Source organism: Papio anubis, chromosome 5 (assembly GCF_008728515.1).
Source record: "Papio anubis isolate 15944 chromosome 5, Panubis1.0, whole genome shotgun sequence".
NCBI lineage: Eukaryota > Metazoa > Chordata > Mammalia > Primates > Cercopithecidae > Papio > Papio anubis.
In genome coordinates this window covers 119,395,532-119,415,545 of record NC_044980.1, presented here as the reverse complement: position 1 = coordinate 119,415,545, position 20,014 = coordinate 119,395,532, and the positions used below count along the sequence as shown (strand labels likewise).

General features: G+C 44.1%; 1 protein-coding gene across 1 annotated transcript in view; it reads left to right on the top strand.

The window, feature by feature from the left end:
• The window catches only part of ALDH7A1 (aldehyde dehydrogenase 7 family member A1), a 52,543-nt gene that overhangs the window by 5,563 nt on the left and 26,966 nt on the right, over nucleotides 1–20,014 (top strand). Inside the window, exons 4-7 of the mRNA XM_003900049.5 lie at nucleotides 6,981–7,061; nucleotides 8,642–8,765; nucleotides 14,720–14,852; nucleotides 16,026–16,070. Of these exons, the coding sequence (XP_003900098.4) occupies nucleotides 6,981–7,061; nucleotides 8,642–8,765; nucleotides 14,720–14,852; nucleotides 16,026–16,070 (383 nt within the window). The remainder of the gene's footprint in view (nucleotides 1–6,980; nucleotides 7,062–8,641; nucleotides 8,766–14,719; nucleotides 14,853–16,025; nucleotides 16,071–20,014) is intronic.

Sequence of the window (20,014 nt, the reverse complement as noted above, 5' to 3'; positions counted from 1 at the left end):
AGAGGCGCTCCACACTTCCCAGATGGTGGGGCGGCGGGGCAGAGGTGCTCCTCACTTGGCCAGACGGTGGTAAGCCGGGCAGAGGCGCTCCTCACTTCCCAGATGGTGGGGCGGCGGGGCAGAGGTGCTCCTCACTTGGCCAGACGGTGGGAAGCCTGGCAGAGGCGCTCCTCACTTCCCAGATGGGGTGGCGGCCGGGCAGAGGTGCTCCTCACTTGCCAGATGGTGGGCAGCCGGGCAGAGGGGCACCTCACTTCCCAGACAGTTGGGCAGCTGGGCAGAGGTGCTCCTCACTTTCCAGACCCTGGGATGGCCCGGCAGTGGCGCTCCTCACATCCCAGATGGGGCGGCGGCTGGGCAGAGGCGCTCCTCACTTTCCAGAGTGGGTGGCAGGCCTGGCTAATTTTTGTATTTTTAGTAGAGACGGTTTCACCATGCTGGCCAGGTTGGTCTCGAACTCCTGACCTCGTGATCCACCTGCCTTGGCCTTCCAAAGTGTTTGGATTACAGGCATGAGCCACTGCACCCGGCCTTCCTATACATTTATACTTAAAAAAAAAAAAAAATAGACCAGGCACGGTAGCTCACGCTTGTAATCCCAACACTTTGGAAGGCCAAGGTGGGTGGATCACCTGAGGTTGGGAGTTCGAGACCAGCCTGACCAACATGGAGAAACCCTGTCTACACTAAAAAATACAAAATTAGCCAGGCGTGGTGGTGTGCGCCTGTAATCCCAGCTACTCGGGAGGCTGAGGCAGGAGAATCACTTGAACCTGGGAGGTGGAGGTTACCGTGAGCTGAGATCGAGCCATTGCACTCCAGCCTGGGCAACAAGAGCAAAACTCCCTCTCAAAGAAAAAAAAAATTAATAGACTTTTATTTTTTAGAGCCGTTTTAAGTTTACAGAAAAACAAGTAGAAAGTACAGAATTTCCATTACTCCCTCATTCCTCTTCCCAAGTTTCCTTTTTTTTTTTTTTAAGACAGAGTCTCACTCTGTCACCCAGGCTAGTGTACAGTGGCATGTTCACAGCTTGCGGCTCACTGCAGCTTCGACCTGGGCTCAAGCAATCCTCCTACCTCAGCCTCCTTAGTAACTAGGATTACAGGCATGTTCCTCCACACCTGGCTAATTTTTGTATTTTTTGTAGAGATGAGGTTTTGCTCTGTTGCCTAGGCTGGTCTCAAACTCCTGGGCTCAAGCAGTTTGCCCACCTCAACCTCCCAAAGTGCTGGGATTACAGGCATGAGCCACCAGGCCTGGCCATTTCCCCTATTATTAAAGTTTTGCATTAGTATGTCATATTTTGTTACAACTGATGAGCGATTGTTGATGTGTTATTATTAACTAAAGTACACAATTTACATGAGGGTTCACTCTTTGCATATACTGTTTTGAATGCTAGTGCAACTTAACATGTTGTCTTCTGACTAGAAGCATCTATTATATGTGTCTATTTATCCAGGGTAAATACAAACACATTTGAAAAAGAAAAAAAGAGTTTATATGAATTCAGGATCTTGTCTTTTCCTGAACTGTTTTTTTCTTTTTCTTTTTTTTTTTTTTGAGACTGAGTCTTGCTCTGTTGCCCAGGCTGGAGTGCAGTGGCATGATCTTGGCTCACTGCAACCTCCACCTCTTAGACTCAAGCAATTCTCCTGCTTCATCTTCCTGAGTAGCCGGAACTACAGGCATGAGCCATTGCAAAAAAATTTTTTTTGTGTGTTTTTTAGTAGAGAACAGGGTTTCACCATGTTGGCCAGGATGGTCTTGAACTCCTGACCTCAAGTGATCTGCCCGCCTCTGCCTCGCAAAGTGCTGGGATTGCAGACATGAGCCACCGCACCTGGAATGAACTGGTTTTTAAATCTATCTTTGCCCTAGGGAGTGCCAGCTGACATTATGATCTTTCTTAAATATCGGGCTGTACTTTTTTTGGTTGCTATTTTCACATTCAGGATCTTATCTGGCAGTCAATTCTTGCTCACCATGCCAGCCTCTGCACCTAATATCCTTTCTCATACTTCTGGTGCTTTTTAGACCTCCCAATAAATAGAATGGGGGTGCTAAGTGGGAACAGGTTGCTTTACTGGGTAATAGTAGAGTCTGTTGGGGATCCTACTTGTTTGATTTTGAGTTAAGCAATTGAGTTCAAGGTTTAGCAAAGAGGCAGAGTTTTTCCTAACTGTGCTCTGGGGCGCCTGCCAATAGGTCAGGGACTTAGAGAGGCTCAGTAAGAACAGACCAAAGCTTGACCCCCTTCTCGTCACAGAAGCTTTCCTGTCTCGATCCTCCCTCACGTGAGGCTTCTCTGCTTGGCCCTCGTCCGTTTGGCTGGCCTTGACTGTGTTAGGACAAACCACTGTTTCATGTAGTTCATTTGAGTTAATTCTAGAATTTTTCTTTTTCTTTTCTTTTCTTTTTTTTTTTTTTCAGACAGAGTTTTGCTCTTGTTGCCCAGGCTGGAGTGCAATGGCGCCATCTTGGCTCACTGCAACCCCCGCCTCCCCCGTTCAAGCGATTCTCCTACCTCAGCCTCCCAAGTAGCTGGGATTACAGGCGCCCGCCACCAATTTTTAAAATATTTTTAGTAGAGATGGGGTTTCACCATGTCGGCCAGGCTGGTTTCGAACTCCTGACCTCAAGTGATCCACCCGCCTCGGACTCCCAAAGTGCTAGGATTACAGGCATGAGCCACTGCATCTGGCCAATTCTAGAAGTTTTCAAAGGGAACATTTTTCTTTAAGGGAAATGGAAACAAAGTGAAACATATGGAAAGGTAGTTTATAGAAATTGATTTCTTTCTAAGGAATATACTTGCTGCTTTCTTCCATGAGCCAGTTTCAGCACAGAATGGGGCCCATTTCTGCCCTCTGCATCCCCATGTGTCCTCATTTTCCCTCTCATCTCTGGTGAGAAAGAGTGGAGTCTTACTCTTGTCACCCAGGCTGGAGTGCAGTGGTGTGATCTCAGCACACTGCAACCTCTGCCTTCTGGGTTCAAGTGATTCTCCTGCCTCAGCCTCCTGAGAACCTGGGATTACGGGCACCATATGTGGCTAATTTTTGTGTTTACAGGGGCTCACCATGTTGGCCAAGCTGGTCTTGAACTCCTGATCTCAAATGATCCACCTGCCTCGGCCTCCCAAAGTGCTGGGAATAGAGGTGTGAACCACCATCCCCAGCCATAATTTTCCAAAACCACTTTCTCTTGCTTTTTAGCCTTTGCGTATGCTCTGTACCCCTCTATCCCCATGCTTTTCCTCTACTTTGCCTACCTCTTCACAACATCTGGCATGTTTTAGGTCTTAGCCCTAAACTCTAAACTTGTAAAAAGCCTACTTCAGATTGCTCCAGTTGTGAAATCTAGCTCCCCTTTCGTGGCATTTGCCACATTAGATTGTACTTGCCTGTTTCTTGCCTTTATCATCCCCATGGACTGTCAACTCTATAGAGAGCAAGAATTGTAACTGCCTCATTTGCAGTAGAGTATCCAGGGATTAGCACAGTATCTGGCACATAGAACATGTGCAATGATTATTTGTTGAAAGACTGACTGAATAAAATGTGTCCAGAATGGGAGGTAAAAGGCCATGTATACTGGCCATTCTGAGTTGAAATTAACCAACTTAACTAAATGTATAAATGTGCTTACTAAATTCAATTGAAACATCATTAAGTCCATACCATGTGCTAGGAAATGTATAGGTTGCATGCTGATTGATTTAATGCTACAGGTTTTGTTTCCTGTTTCCAAAAGTGTGCATATATTGTGAAAATGACAGACATTGCAAACATATAAATTGTGGATGAAAATCTGTTATAATTTCACTCACCAGAAAAAACCATTGTGAACAGCTTGGTATATGTTCCTCCAAATTTAAGCAAAAGTTTAGTTACCATAAGTGTTTTCTTGTTTTCTATTATCCTATCATAGCTTTTCAATGTTTTCCCATAAAAATCGACCTTATTTTATCACTGTTCCATAATTAACCAATCATGTGCTGATGGACAGTTGGATGGTTTAATTTTTTTCTTTACTAGAAACAGCACTGCAATGAATATCATTGTGCCTATGCTTTTGCATACTCATGTATAAGCTCAGTTTCTGTAAGCTGAACTGCTTAGTGAAAGGGTAGGAATGTCATGCCTGTAATCCCAGCACTTTGGGAGACCGAGGCGGGTGGATTACCTGAGATCAGGAGTTCGAGACCAGCTTGACCAACAATGGTGAAACCCCGTCTCTGCTAAAAATACAAAAAATTAGCTGGGCGTGGTGGCAGGCGCCTGTAATCCCAGCTACTTGGGAGGCTGAGGCAGGAGAATCACTTGAACCCAAGAGGCGGAGGTTGCAGTGAGCTGAGATTGTGCCACTGCGCTCAAGCCTGGGTGCAACAGAGTGAGACCCCGTCTCAAAAAAAAAAAAAAATAAATAAATAAAACAAAGGATAGGAATGTTTTAAATGTTAATAGATTGCAAAGTGACCATCCAGAAAAGCTGTGCTAAGACATGATAATACACTTGGGGAGAAGAGAGAGCAAGGAAAAGCCTTGAGCTCACAGTCAAGCTCTGTGAGGCAAGTGTGAGCAGTACTGTGATTAGGCGCAGTGGGAGTTAGGGGGAGGGTGTGATTGGCCTCTGCCTGGGGGAAGGTTTCATGGAGGGGAGTGTTTGTTTTACCTGTACTTTATTTTTTTATTTTTATTTTTGAGATGGAATTTCGCTCTTGTCATCCAGGCTGGAGTGCAATGGTGGGATCTCAGCTCCCTGCAACCTCCCCCTCCTGGGTTCAAGTGATTCTCCTGTTTCAGCCTCCCGAGTAGCTGGGATTACAGGCACCTGCCACCATACCCGGCTAATTTTTGCATTTTTAGTAAAGATGGGGTTTCACCATGTTGGCCAGGCTCATCTTGAACTCCTGACCCCAAGTGATCCACCTGCCTTGGCCTCTCAAAGTGCTGGGATTACAGATGTGAGCCACCACGTCCAGCCTTAGCTGTACTTTGAAGGAGAGGCAGAATTGGGAAGAACTTAATGGGAGAGAGGGAGTAATGGTCACAGTTGGAAAAATTGTGTCTCATTCATGAATCACATCTCGAACTTTATGACATAAGCTGTGCTCTTTACCCCCCAAACCTGATGTTTCCCTTCAAGTCTTCTTCATCCCAGTAATTATGCTTCCATCTACCTAGCTATTGAAGCTAGAAACCTGGAAGTCATCCTGAGTTCTTTTATGCTCTTCATTTCCTGCATCTGTGTGTCCTTTCAATTCTACTCCCAAAATAGACCCTGAATCCACTTGTTCCCCTTGTTACCACTGCAATCCTTTTTTTTTTTTTTTGAAATGGAGTCTCGCTCTGTCGCCCAGGCTGGAGTGCAGTGGTGTGATCTCAGCTCACTGCAAGCTCCGCCTCCCAGGTTCACACCATTCTCCTGCCTCAGCCTCCCGAGTAGCTGGGACTACAGGTGCCTGCCACCATGCCCAGCTAATTTTTTGTGCCCGCCACCATGCCCAGCTAATTTTTTGCATTTTTAGTAGAGATGGGGTTTCACTGTGTTAGCCAGAATGGTTTCCATCTCCTGACCTTGTGATCCGCCTGCCTTGGCCTCCCGAAGTGCTGGGTTTATAGGCATGAGCCACCGTGCCCAGCTACCGCTGCAATCTTAAGACTAAGTCTCTGTAATCTTTTTTTTTTTTTTTTTTTGAGACAGGGTCTTGCTCTTGTTGCCCAGGCTGGAGTGCAGTGGCATGATCATGATATTGGTTCACTGCAGCCTCCGCCTCCTGGGTTCCAATGATTCTCCTGCCTCAGCCTCCCAAGTAGCTGGGATTACAGGTGCCCACCACCACATCTGGCTAATTTTTTGTATTTTTAGTGAGACGAGGTTTCACCATGTTGGTCAGGCTGGTCTTGATCTACTGACCTCAGATGATCCACCCACCTTGGCCTCCCGAAGCTGGGATTACAGGCGTGTGCCACCACGCCTGGCCTATAATACAGTCTTAACTGATCTCCCTGCTTCTACTCTTTTCCCCTTCAACATATCCTCTACTTGTCTGATAGCATATTAAAAATTAAAGCAAATCCTCTTATTCTGCACCTTAAAAGCCATTCAAGACTTCACATTGCACCTGGAGTAAGATTCTAACACCTTACAAGCTTCCGGCTTTAGACATACTGGCTTTCCCAATCAGCCCCTTTTATTTTCCATGGATCCCTCTTACATGTTTTTTTCTTATCCCTGGGAAGAATATTCCTATGACTTACTTTTCCCAGTCTTCAGGTTTCAGCTTCAATATTACCTCCTTTGAGATTTTTCCTGCCAACCTTTTTTTTTTTTTTTTTTTTTGGAGATGGAATCTCACTCTATTGCCAAGGCTGGAGGGCAGTGGCACGATCTCGGCTCACTGCAACCTCCGCCTCCAAGGTTCAAACAATTCTCCCATCTCGGCCTCCCGAGTAGCTGGGATGACAGGCGCACACTACCATGCCCAGATAATTTTTGTGTTTGTAGTAGAGACGGGGTTTCACCATGTTGGCCAGGCTGGTCTCGAACTCCTGACCTCATGATCTGCCCCCCCCCCCCAAGCCTTCCAAAGTGTTGGGATTACAGGTGTGAGCCACTGCACCCGGCCTCCTGCCAACCTTTTAGGTAAAGTAACTTACCCATTTCCCCTCCAATCTTGCTGTTTTTCTCTTCCTCAGCTTCCTTTTTATTTCCTTTGTCTTTATAACCCTGATGGCAATTTGTAGTTATTTGTTGCCTTTTCTTCTCCTCTGTGCCTTCCAGTAGGTATTTGCTCCAGGAATGCCTTGCTTCTTATTTTAGCTTTAGTGTCTGGCCATATCACAGTCTTGATATGATCAAAAGTCTTTGATATGATTGTACTTTGTTCTTTTACAGCACACATCCAATACTGTGTTATAGACATGAATTTATGCTTTGAATCAGAAACAAAAATTGCATTCTTTTCTTAGATTCCTGCTCCAAAACGAGGAGAAATTGTAAGACAGATTGGCGATGCCTTGCGGGAGAAGATCCAAGTACTAGGAAGCTTGGTAAAGTATTTTTGTAGTATATACACCATTCTTTGAGTGGAGAATAAGGCTGTCATGCTTTTCTATGTATAAGATTGTGAGGTGTTTTTTTTTTTTTTTTGAGACGGAGTCTTGCTCTGTCCCCCTGGCTGGAATGCAGTGGGCGATCTCGGCTCACTGCAAGCTCCGCCTCCCGGGTTCACGCCATTCTCCTGCCTCAGCCTCCCAAGTAGCTGGGACTACAGGCGCCCGCCACCGCGCCTGGCTAATTTTTTGTATTTTTAGTAGAGACGGGGTTTCACCGTGGTCTCGATCTCCTGACCTTGTGATCCGCCCGCCTCAGCCTCCCAAAGTGCTGGGATTACAGGCGTGAGCCACCGCGCCCCGCCGATTGTGAGGTTTTTTAAACTTTTTTTTGAGATGGAGTCTCGCTGTCACCCAGGCTGGAGAGCAGTGGTACAGTCTTGGCTCACTGCAGCCTCCGCCTCCCGTGTTCTAGCAATTTCCCTGCCTGAGCCTCCTGAGTAGCGGGGATTACAGGCTTGTTATACCACGGCTGGCTACGTTTTTGTATTTTTTTTTTTTTTTTTTTTTGAGATGGAGTCTCCCTCTGTCGCCCAGGCTGGAGTGCAGTGGCGCGATCTCGGCTCACTGCAAGCTTTGCCTCCCAGGTTCACACCATTCTCCTGCCTCAGCCTCCTGAGTAGCTGGGACTACAGGTGCCCACCACCACGCCTGGCTAATTTTTTTGTATTTTTAGTAGAGACGGGGTTTCACCATGTTAGCCATGATGGTCTCGATCTCCTGACCTCGTGATTTGCCTGCCTCGGCCTCCCAAAGTGCTGGGGTTACAGGCGTGAGCCACCTCGCCCAGCAATTTTTTGTGTTTTTTAAGTAGAGATGGAGTTTCACCATGTTGGCCAGGCTGGTCTTGAACTCTTAACCTCAGGTGATCCCACCTGCCTCAGACTCTCGAAGTGCTGGGATTATAGGCATGGGCCACCACACTTGGGTAGATGAGTTTTTAAGAAAAGTAGTTTATATTATATTTTATTTATTTATTATTTAATAATTTATTTATTTTCGAGATGGAGTCTTGCTCTTTCCAGATGGAGTCACCCAGGCTAGAGTGCAGTGGCAGGATCTTGGCTCACTGCAACCTCCCTATCTCGGGTTCAAGCGATTCTCCTGCCTCAGCCTCCCGAGTAGCTGGGATTACAGGTGTGCGCCGCCACGTATGGCTAATTTTTGTGTTTTTAGTAGAGACGCGGTTTCACCATGTTGGCCAGGCTGGTCTTGAACTCTGGACCTCAGGTGATCCGCCCGCCTTGCCCCTCAAAGTGCTGGGATTACAGGCATGAGCCACTGCGCCTGGTTGTACTTTATGTATTTTAAAAATTCTTTCCTTAGAGGAAAGATTAACAAGGTAGACAGGAAAAAGTGAAGGCAATTCTTGTGTTTGAAAATTCTTTGGAAAATAAAACAGACTTTCTTCAGTTTATTACATTTACAAAATATGTTTTGCTTCCTCCTTTCTTTAATTTAATGTTTATAATGTGAATTCTGTTGGAAAAATTCTGCTTGTTGTTTTATATTTCTAGGTGTCTTTGGAGATGGGGAAAATCTTAGTGGAAGGTGTGGGTGAAGTTCAGGAATATGTGGATATCTGTGACTATGCTGTTGGTTTATCGCGGATGATTGGAGGACCTATCTTGCCTTCTGAAAGTAAGCAATGAAATTAGTTAAGCTGAGTTTTGTACTCTGATATACAGAGCTCCAAAAAAAAAAAAAAAAAAAGTACTCTGGCTATGGACTGTGCACAAGAGAAATTTCTTTTTTTTTTTTTTGAGATGGAGTCTTGCTCTGTCGCCCAGGCTGGAGTGCAGTGGCGCCATCTCAGCTCACTGCAAGCTCCGCCTCCTGGGTCCACTCCATTCTCCTGCCTGAGCCTCCTGCCTGAGCCTCCCAAGTAGCTGGGACCACAGGCGCCCGCCACCACGCCCGGCTAATGTTTTTGTATTTTTAGTAGAGACAGGGTTTCACCATGTTAGCCAGGATGGTCTCGATATCCTGACCTCATGATACGCCCGCCTCAGCCTCCCAAAATACTGGGATTACAGGTGTGAGCCACCGTGCCCGGCCATAAGAGAAATTTAAAGTGACATAAATAGGTGAAAATATCCTCAATCTTTCAAAGAAATGCAAATTAAAACATGAAAATGTTAGATCAAGAACCTTTTTGTTTTAAAGATAAAACCTAATGTTGGCAAGTGCATGGTTAGACACTTTTAACTCATCTGTAAAATGATTTGGAAATATACCCAAAGAGCTGTAACTTTAAAGAGCCCAGTTTTAAGAATCTAAGTAAATAATCTGAAATGAGACAGAAGTTATATGTAAAGAAGTTCATTGTGGCATCAATTAAAAACATTAGAAATGACCTAAATGTAGAATCATAAGGGGAAAAAATCTAAGCCAATTTTAGTAGACTATTAGCATGTACTAAAAATAATGTATGTGAAGGTTGTCTTCCCCTAACCCACACATTTACAGGAAGGTTTTATTTACTTGTTTTTAAATTATACTAATGTTAATTTTTTTTGAAGAGGTGAAGATTCATATCAGAAAATTAGAAAGCAATAGAAGGGTAAAGGATGAAAAGTTTCCCTCCTACCCCTGTGGCTAAGCCATAGTACCCCATGGAAGTAGTGAATGCTTTCAATTTCTTGTGTGTCCTTTTTATACTTGTAGAATCTTGCTGTGTTGTTCAGGCTGGTCTCAAACTTTTGGCCTCAAGTGATCCTCCCCTTCAGCCTCTCCAGTAGTTGGGATTATAGGCGTAAGCCACCCTGCTAGGCCCTTGTGTATCTTTTTTAGAGCATGTACAGCCAAATATGTAGAAAGCTATACATTCTTGTTTTTTTTTTTTTGAGACTGACTCTCGCTCTGTCGCCCAGGCTGGAGTGCAGTGGCGTGATCTCGGCTCACTGCAACCTCCGCTTCCCGGGTTCAAGCGATTTTCTGCCTCAGCCTCCCGAGTAGCTGGGATTACAGGCGTGCACCACCACACCCAGCTAATTTTTGTATTTTTGGTAGAGGTGGGGTTTCACCATCTTGACCAGACTGGTCTTGAACTCCTCACCTCATGATCCACCCGACTCGGCCTCCCAAAGTGCTGGGATTACAGACATGAGCCACTGTGCCCGGCTGCAAACTATACATTCTGTTTTATACTTTTATATTCAATAATATATCTTGGAAATTGTTTTTTTGTTTTCTTTTTTTGAGACAAGATTTTACTGTCTTGCCCAGGCCAGAATGTAGTGGCACGATCACAGTTCACTGCAGCCTCAACAACCCCGGGATCAGGCAGTCCTCCCACCTCAGCCTCCTGAGTGGCTGGGACTGTAGGTGCATGCCACCATACCTGGCTACTTTTTTTTATTTTTTTGTAGAGGTGAGATTTGGCAATGTTGCCCAGGCTGGTCTCGAACTCCAGGTCTCAGGTGATCTGCCTGTCTCAGCCTCCCAAAGTGTTAGGATTGTAGGTGTGAGCCACTCTGTCAGGCTGGAAATTGTTTTCATGTTAGTCTATTAAGGGGCTTCCTTCATCTGTGTCTGCTGCTGTCTATTTTGATATAAAGAGACCATAATTTATTTAGTCAGCTCCCAAATGATGTATATGTAGGGTTGTTTTCAGTGTTTTGCTATTATAAGCTGTTCTGTAAGAACCAATCTTATACTCTGAGGTTTTAACGATGAAGATAATAAGATGACAGCAAGAGTAAGAAAAAAAAAACTGGACATGGTGGCTCACACCTGTAATCCCAGTACTTTGGGAGGCCGAGGTGGGCAGATCACCTGAGGTCAGGAGTTAGAGACCATCCAGGCCAACACGGAGAAACCCCGTCTCTACTAAAAATACAAAATTAGCCAGGCATGGTGGCGCATGCCTGTAATCCTGGCTACTATGGAGGCTGAGGCAGGAGAATCACTTGAACCCGGGAGGTGGAGGTTACCATGAGCCAAGATCGTGCCATTGCACTCCAGCCTGGGCAACAAGAGCGAAACTCCATCTCAAAAAAAACCAAAAAAACCCCCCAAAAAAACGCAGTTAAGAGTGTGTGCGATTTTTGATGTTTGCAATGTGGATGGAGAAAACAGGTGACTGTGTGTCTGTATTGGCAATGCTGGGATAGAAATGTATGCTAAAGTGGTAGCAGTGGTTATCTCTGTGGCAGAATTATTAGTAGTGGATTTTCTTCTATTTTTCTATATTTTCTAAATTTCCATGATGGTTATTAGGTTACATTTATAATCAGGAAATAAATATTTTAAAAAAATCATATTTTTCTCTTTTTCTCCGAATATTAAGTAAATTCCCTTCTTGTAGAAAGAGTTGGGGGAGTCTTTTTAATATACAGTTAATGTCCTTAATTAGATATCTAGCAATGATTCCCATTATCCAATATTAATTTTATGTCATTGAACACTTTCAGGAGTTTTTTTCCAGCTAAAAAAAGTTAATAACAATGCGGTGACTCACGCCTGTAATCCCAGCACTTTGGGAGGCAGAAGTGGGTGGATCTCTTGAGGTCAGGAGTTCAAGACCAGCCTGACCAACATGGAGAAACCCCATTTCTAATAAAAATACAGATTAGCTGGGTGTGGTGGCACATACCTGTAATCCCAGCTACTTGGGAGACTGAGGCAGGAGAATCGCTTGAACCTGGGAGGTGGAGGTTGCAGTGAGCCAAAATCACGCCATTGCTCTCCAACCTGGGCAACAGGAGGAAAACTCCGTTTCAAAAAAAGGTTAATAAACCTCCAATTTGGGGACATGTACATGTGCAAGCAGGTAACTCCTTTGATTTATACCTACTATGATGCCTGCCTCACAATTAAAACATTTCTCAGTTGCTTGTACATTTTTGTTTGTTTATTTGAGATAGGATCTCTGTCACCCAGGCTGGAGTGCAGTGGTGTGATTATGACCTCTTGCAGCCTGGACCTCCTGGACTCAAGCAATCTTTCCACCTCAGCCTTCTGAGTAGCTGGGATTACAGGCACACGCCACCAAGCCCAGCTAATTTTTAAATTTTTCTTGTTGAGGCGAGGTCACACTATGTTGCCTAGGCTGGTCTAGAACTCCTTGGCTCGAATAATCCTCCTGCCTTGGCCACTCAAAGTGTTGGGATTATAGGCATGAGCCACTACACCTAGCTTACAGTTTTTTTTGTTTTGTTTTTTTTTTTTTTTTAAAAGTAGTTTACTCATCTATGTAGAAGCTTTGGGGCAACTTTGGCTTTATTAATTCAATAAATACTTACGGAGCATCTATCAGGTGCCGGGTAATCTACTAGGTGATACTCAATCTATAAGGCATAGTCCCTGTCCTCAAGGGATTTATAAGCTTATAAATTTTACCTTACAGTGGGAGATAAATAAACAGGTAATTATATCCAGCATACTCCATCATGGTAAGTAATATGAGGGAGTAGACGGTAGGATGGTGGGCATGTAGCTGGGAGCCCCTAACCCAGCCTCATGAGTGCAGTCGGGGAAGGCCTCCAAGAGACGGTCAGCCAAGGTAAGGTCCCAAATGGGACAAAGAGGAGAAGGAGTGGAGTGCTGGAAGTTGTTTTAAAGAAGGAAGATGCCTGTGTGAAAGCTGGACGAGTCTGGCTTATTTGGGGGGATTGCATTGCTTCAGCACAGCTGCAGGGTACAGTGGTAGGGCAGGTGGACTGGAAAGAGAACCTTGGGAAGGGACTTTTTCTGACAAGGAGATTGGACTTTATTCTGAGAATAGCTACAGTAAGTATCCAAACTCCAGAGGGTTATAAGCAAGGGGGTGACATCAGGGCAGAGATGGGAGGGCAGGAGAGGAGGAGAGCCCTACCAGGCAGAGGCTGTGCCAGCACTTCATCTCTAGGGATTAAGGTGCCTAGATTAAGGAGGGCCCAGGAGTGAGGTGCTGCATCTGGTATGGTCCCCCATCCTAGCTAGCAGTATGAGTGTGGCCAGAAAGACTGATGGCTGGGACAGCTGCCTTTCCAGTTGATCTGTGGTTTTAACCAGGAGTTGTGAACCATTGTATTCCTGTGGTATGGTTCTATACTGTTCCAGCTGCCTTTAATTAAAATAAACACCTTGAGGGATAATGGGTGACTTTAAAGTTTGTATTTAAAACACAATATTTTTGTTTGTATTTTCTTTTTCTTTTCTTTCTTTTTTTTTTTTTTGGAGACAGGGTCTTACTCTGTTGTCCAAGCTGGAGTGCAGTGGTGCAATCACAGGTCACTTCAGCCTCAACCTCCTGGGCTTAAGCAGTTCTCCCACCTCAGCCTCCCAAGTAGCTGGGACTACAGGCATATACCAATCACACCTAACTAATTTTTAATTTTTTTTTGTGGAGACAGGGGTCTTGCCATGTTCATCCAAGTTTCAAACTGAGCTCAAGTGATTCTCCTGTCCCAGCATCCCAAAGTGCTGGAGATTACAGGCATGAGCCACTGTTAAGCTTATTTGTATTTTTAGTTTTCTTATAGTGAATGTAAAGATATGCATAATTCATTTTATTTATTTATTTATTTATTTATTGAGATGGAGTCTCCCTCTGTTGTCTAGGCTGGAGTGCAATGGCAGGATCTCAGCTCACTGCAACCTCTGCCTCCCGGGTTCAAGCGATTCTCCCGCCTCAGCCTCCGGAGTAGCTGGGATTACAGGCACGTGCCACCACACCCGGCTAATTTTTGTATTTTTAGTAGAGACGGGGTTTTACCATGTTGGTCAGGCTGGTCTCAAACTCCTGACCTCATGATCCGCCCGCCTCTGCCTCCCCAAGTGCTGGGATTACAGGCGTGAGCCACCGCGCCTGGCCTGCATAATTCATTTATTCAACATATATATAATTATTAGAACTCCCCCGTCCCATCTTCCACCAATAAATGAGCCATCTTGTCTCGAATTCAGAGATGTTGGCCCAGGGATTCATCAGGTAACATAAAGAATATGGGAGGCCAGGTGTGGTGGCTCACTCCTGTAATCCCAGCACTTTGGGAGGCCAAGATGGACAGATCACTTGAGGTCAGGAGTTTGAGACCAGCCTGGGCAACATGGTGAAACTCCTTCTCTACTAAAAATACAACAATTAGCTGGGCATGGTGGTGTGTGCCTGTAATCCCAGCTACTCAGGAGGCTGGGGCTCGAGAATTTCTGGAACTTGGGAGGTGCAGGTTGCAGTGAGCTGAGATTGCGCCGCTCCACTCCAGCCTGAGTGACAGAGTGAGACTGACTCAAAACCAAACAAAACAAAGAACATGGGCCTAAGTCCCTGTGCCCTGGTCATGTTCTGCCCTTTGTGTTCATACCACCTAGGGCACCCATCATCTCTAGAAAGTGTCCTTGTCTCCCAGGTGCACTGATACTGCTCTGATCTATGCAGAGTCCTATGAAGATCAGCGGCATAATGAATATCATTATGATTTACAAGGTAGTATAGTAATAACCACTTTCGTTGTACATTAGTTAATGTACTGATATCCCACGGCTGTATAGCTATATCCCACTATAAGGCACCTGAAATCTTCTCCGGTCTGCTATACATTTGTTCTTATTAACTTGGTGGACATTAAATTAACTTGCTTCAGCATGTTGCATCCTTTTCCTGTTCTCAGGACCTGGCCATGCGCTGATTGAGCAGTGGAATCCTGTAGGCCTGGTTGGAATCATCACAGCATTCAATTTCCCTGTGGCAGTGTATGGCTGGAACAATGCCATTGCCATGATCTGTGGAAATGTCTGCCTCTGGTAAGACCTGCTCACTTTCCTCTCTAGTAGTGAGTGATAAAAATAGCATTTCTAGATACTACTGCCTCAGCCTCTTGAGTAACTGGGATTATAAGTGTGTGTCGCTACACCTGGCTTCTTCAATAACACTTTATTTTATCTTTTTTTGAGATGGAGTTTCACTCTTGTTGCCCAGGCTAGAGCGCAATGGTGTGAACTCAGCTCACTGCAACCTCCGCCTCCCAGGTTCAAGCAATTCTCCTGCCTCAGCCTTCCAAGTAGCTGGGATTACAGGCATGTGCCACCACGCCCAGCTAATTTTTTGTATTTTTAGTAGAGATGGGGTTTCACCATGTTGGCCAGGCTAGTTTTGAACTCCTGACCTTAGGTGACCCACCTGCCTCAGCCTCCCAAAGTGTTGGGATTACAGGTGTGAGCCATTGCACCTGGCTAGTAAAACTTTGATAGTAAACTCCCAAGTAATTCTGAGGCACTTGGTCAGTGTTCTCATTTAGGTCTTAAATTTTTCAACTTACAAAATATTTGATAGTAAAAATGTCTGTATATTATAGATGGCAAACAGTTACTTGTTTTTTGCTTTTGTGTTCAGTGGAAGAAATTCAATGAGAAAAATCAGGACAATTGTTTTTGGCTCATTTTGCTTACGTCTGTTCTACTAGTTATTAATTTAGTTTAAATGTGTGGTACTCAGTTGAATCTATTCAAAAACTATAAAATAGGACATATTTGGGAGGACTAATAATTTGCACCATGTGATGAAGCAAACTCATGTTTTCCTACATTTTAATCCAAAAAAGGCTCATTGTGTAGTTTTCCTCGGCTCTCTGAGTTTTCCAAGGAAAGTTTAGTTAATGCAGCACGTTGGTAGATTTCTGCTTCACTCATTTCCCATAATTGGCTGAGGTTAATGTAATGATTCCTGCGATTAGTGCAGCAAGCTGATTCAGAATTGCTTGGTGCCATTTTTGTGTTCATGAAAGTTTTGTTGTTCCTTTGGTCTCAAAGACACCCAGCTAAAGGACAGATTTGTATTTCAGTTACTAGACTCATTTGTCAGTTGTCTGATTGGACAGAGCGTTTTCTCACACTTTTGCGTCTGTTTGATAATAAAAGGTATTTATGGTTTCTGTCAATAAGTTTTTCTTTTTCTTTTTTTGTTTTAACCTTCTTAAGGAAAGGAGCTCCAACCACTTCCCTCATTAGTGTGGCTGTCACAAAGTAAGTACGTGTGGCTTTCTTTTTCCTGGGTATGGAATGATATCGAAAGGGTGATTAATAGCCATGACTTTTTAATCTGATGTCAAAGAGTCACATAGCATGGAATTTGGATAACCTCTTTCTCCTTTGCTTGTAATATTATTTTTATATACAGAGTGCTTTCAGTGCCATGTCATTTAATTTAACTCTTTGGAAACATGCCAGATATTGACATATTGATTGAACACTTGCAGACATTATTTTGTCACTTGGAAAATAAAAGCATCTTCAGTGGAAAGGAAATTTTTGCAATTTAGGAGCTATATTTTCTCACTATTCAACAAGTTAATGGTTTTGAGAATAGATTTCTATACAGTTAATACTTACATTGCTTTTGCTTAATAGAGTGTTAACAAAATTGATTATTATACTAATCTGCTGATTCATCTAACACTGAAATGTATTGCATCTTTTGGTTAAACAATTATTAGTGTTTTACTTGTATTTGAGAACTTGGGAGCTCTGATTAAGTCATAAAAGCAATGTGACTGATGTATCATTCTGGAATTTGGAGGATGTATAGAGTTAGGGTGCCTTCCCATGTCGGATTAGGATGTACCTTTGATGTTCCATTGCTTGCCTGGTCTGCATTCTGATTTCAGAATTATTAGTAGAGAAATTGGGGTGGAGTCTGTGGGCAAGAGGGTTCTTCATATTAGAAGATTATTATTATTATTATTATTATTTTTGAGATGGAGTCTCGCTTTGTCACCCAGGCTGGAGCACACTGGCACAATCTCAGCTCACGGCAACCTCCTACTCCCTGGTTCAAGTGATTCTTCTGCCTCAGCCTCCCAAGTAGCTGGGATTACAGGCATTTGCCACCACACCCAGCTAATTTTTATATTTTTAGTAGAGATGGGGTTTCACCATGTTGACCAGGATGGTCTCGATCTCCTGACCTCGTGATCCACCTGCCTCAGCTTCCCAAAGTGCTGGGATTACAGGCATGAGCCACTGCGCCCAGCCTAGACAATTATTTAGAATAGTGGCTTAGGAATTGGAAAGTGGTGGGCTGGAAAAGAGCAAGGGTAATTGTTTTAATTTTTATTTTTTATTTTTTTTTGAGACAGAGTCTTTGTTGCCCGGGCTGGAGTGCAGTGGGGCCATCTCAGCTCACTGTAGTTTCTGCTTCCTGAGTTCAAGAGATTCTCATGCTTCAGCCTCCCGAGTAGCTGGGATTACAGGTGTGGGTCACCACGCCAGGCTAATTTTTTTTTTTAAGAGAGAGTCTCGCTCTGTCGCCCAGGCTGGAGTGCAGTGGCACAATCTTAGCTGACTCCAACCTCTGCCTCCGAGGTTCAAGCGATTCTCCTGCCTCAACCTCCCAGGTAGCTGGGATTACAGGTGCATGCCACCATGATTGGCTCATTTTTTCTTTTTTTTTTTTTTTTGAGACGGAGTCTTGCTCTGTCGCCAGGCTGGAGTGCAGTGGCGTGATCTCTCGGCCCACTGAAACCTCCGCTTCCCGGGTTCAAGCGATTCCACTGCCTCAGCCTCCTGAGTGGTTGGGGCTACAGGCATGCGCTACCACGCCTGGCTAATTTTTTGTATTTTAGTAGAGATGGGGTTTTACCATGTTGACCAGGATGGTCTCAATCTCCTGACCTCGTGATCTGCCTGCCTCAGCCTCCCAAAGTGCTGGGATTACAGGCGTGAGCCACCGTGCCTGGCTAGCTAATTTTCATATTTTTAGTATACATGGGGTTTCACCATGTTGTCCAGGCTGGTCTTGAACTCCTGGCCTCAAGTCATCTGCCTGCCTCGGCCTCCCAAAGTGCTGGGATTACAGGCATGAACCCCTGCCCGTGGCCTAAAAATAAAACAAACAAACAAAAAAACAGCAGAATAATTAATGTGGAAGTAGTGAACTAACAATTGTTACGAAGTAGTTGGTTAAAATTTTGTCCATTTTGATACCGGTTTTGCTTTAAGCTTTTTTTTGTTTTAAAGAGTTGAAGAATTTGAAATGTTCGTGTGAGAGTTTATGTGCGGGTTGATAGTTTTCAAAGCATTGAAAATGTTCTTTGCTTTTGTAATGGAAGATAGTAAGTAAAATGATGCTACATTTTGCTGGAATTAACTAAGGGTGATGCAGTGCCACAAGGAGGTCTTCTTAAGTTCAACTAAATTTTCAGATTCCTTAGATGACCACAGGCCACATATGGTTCTTCTGTGTATTCAGAAGGATATAGTACGGGAGCATGGCTTGTCAGGAGGGTGGCATCAGGTATTCCTCTTCAATCAGTGTTCTTGTCATAGTCACGTAGGTACAAGGAAGTGAGAGCCACATTGGAGAGGTGTGGGGTTTACCCTGGCTTAAAGCCTAATGCCCCACAGAAACAAAAATCTCTTGTAACAATTGTAGCTTTCAGGGGCCACAGGGACATGCAGTTACAAGTGTCACTGCACTCAGGAAAGGCCAAAAAGCATGGCATTCCCATTAATAGCTCATAGATAGTTATCCCAGTTCAGATGGAAGTGACCAGGCAGGGGTCATTTTTACCGTAAGCCGGGTTGTCTAAGAAACACTGACGACACTCTGACACTTTCCAGGTAACACGGAGAACAGAGCTAGAGTTCAACTTAAAGTTAGAGTCTCATCTGAGGGGTAGGGGTTTGTTAACCTTTACGCATAGGCACAAAACAAAAGCCTTGCCCTTAAAGAGAGTACAGTCTACTTGTGCAGACAATATAGACACCCAAAATCCCTAGAAAGAATTGTACATCCTGAAACCTGGTCTTGGACATGAGAGCTGGAGTTCATGATCCTTGAGTGGATCCTGGATTGGAAGGAAGAAAGAAAACAGCTATAAAGGGTATTTTAGGGGAACTTAGGTGTGATAATGGTACCTTTTCTATGAAAGTGAGTATGGGATTTGGGTCTTTTTGAAGTTTAAACAAATTGGAAAGTAGCCAGTAAGTTGAGATGATTGATGAAAATAACCTTTGCTCTATTGGTCCTCTGGAAACGCAAAATGAATGGAATCCTTTTTCAGAGAAACCAGAATTATTTTAGCCATTTTTTTTTAATAACTCAAAATCAGATTTAAGTAGCATTTAAATGTATTTCTCATTTTAACAAGAGAAAAACCTCTGCTTGTCCACAATTCTGTAGCCTGCAGGGCGCTGATATTTTCTGACCGACATGGTTTGGTGGGAACTAGCCCCAAGCTCTTTCAGGGTTCTGCAGGGTGGCCCCAGCTCCTTCTTTTGTGTCTGTGGCATTTACTTTAGGTTTTGAGGATCCCGTCCTCTTCCCCAATTTGTGCTTTACAACTTCTCTAACTCTGCTTTGCAGAGATGTGTTTAAATCTCTTATTTGCTGGTGGGGACCACCTCTAATTTCCTTCATCGTTCTAGGTCTTATTCCTTTTTATTTTCCTTTTTAATCACATTTTAATAGATTTGTGTAAGACCAAAATAAATAAATTAAATAAATAAATAAATGGCCCAGTGATCAGTCTGCTGTCTTGAACCAGATGTGTCCTCACAGTTTGGTAGAAAATACTTGAAAACAATGACAATTTGAGCTACTTAAACAATGCTTTGTGTCTTCTATTTATGTTCTATGTTCTTTTCTTCTTCTCAAGATTCTTCTTTTTTTTTTTTTTTTGAGATAGAGTCTTGCTCTGTCTCCCAGGCTGGAGTGTAGTGGCACAATCTTAGCTCACTGCAACCTCTGCCTTTCAGGTTCAAGCGATTCTCCTGCCTCAGCCTCCTGAGTTGGTGGGATTACAGGCTCCCACCATCACTCCTGGCTAATTTTTATATTTTTAGTGGAGATGGGGTTTCACCATGTTGGCCAGGCTGGTCTTGAACTCCTGACCTCAAGTGATCCACCAGCCTCGGCCTCCCAAAGTGCTGGGATTACAGGCATGAGCCACCACACCTGGCCTCAAGAT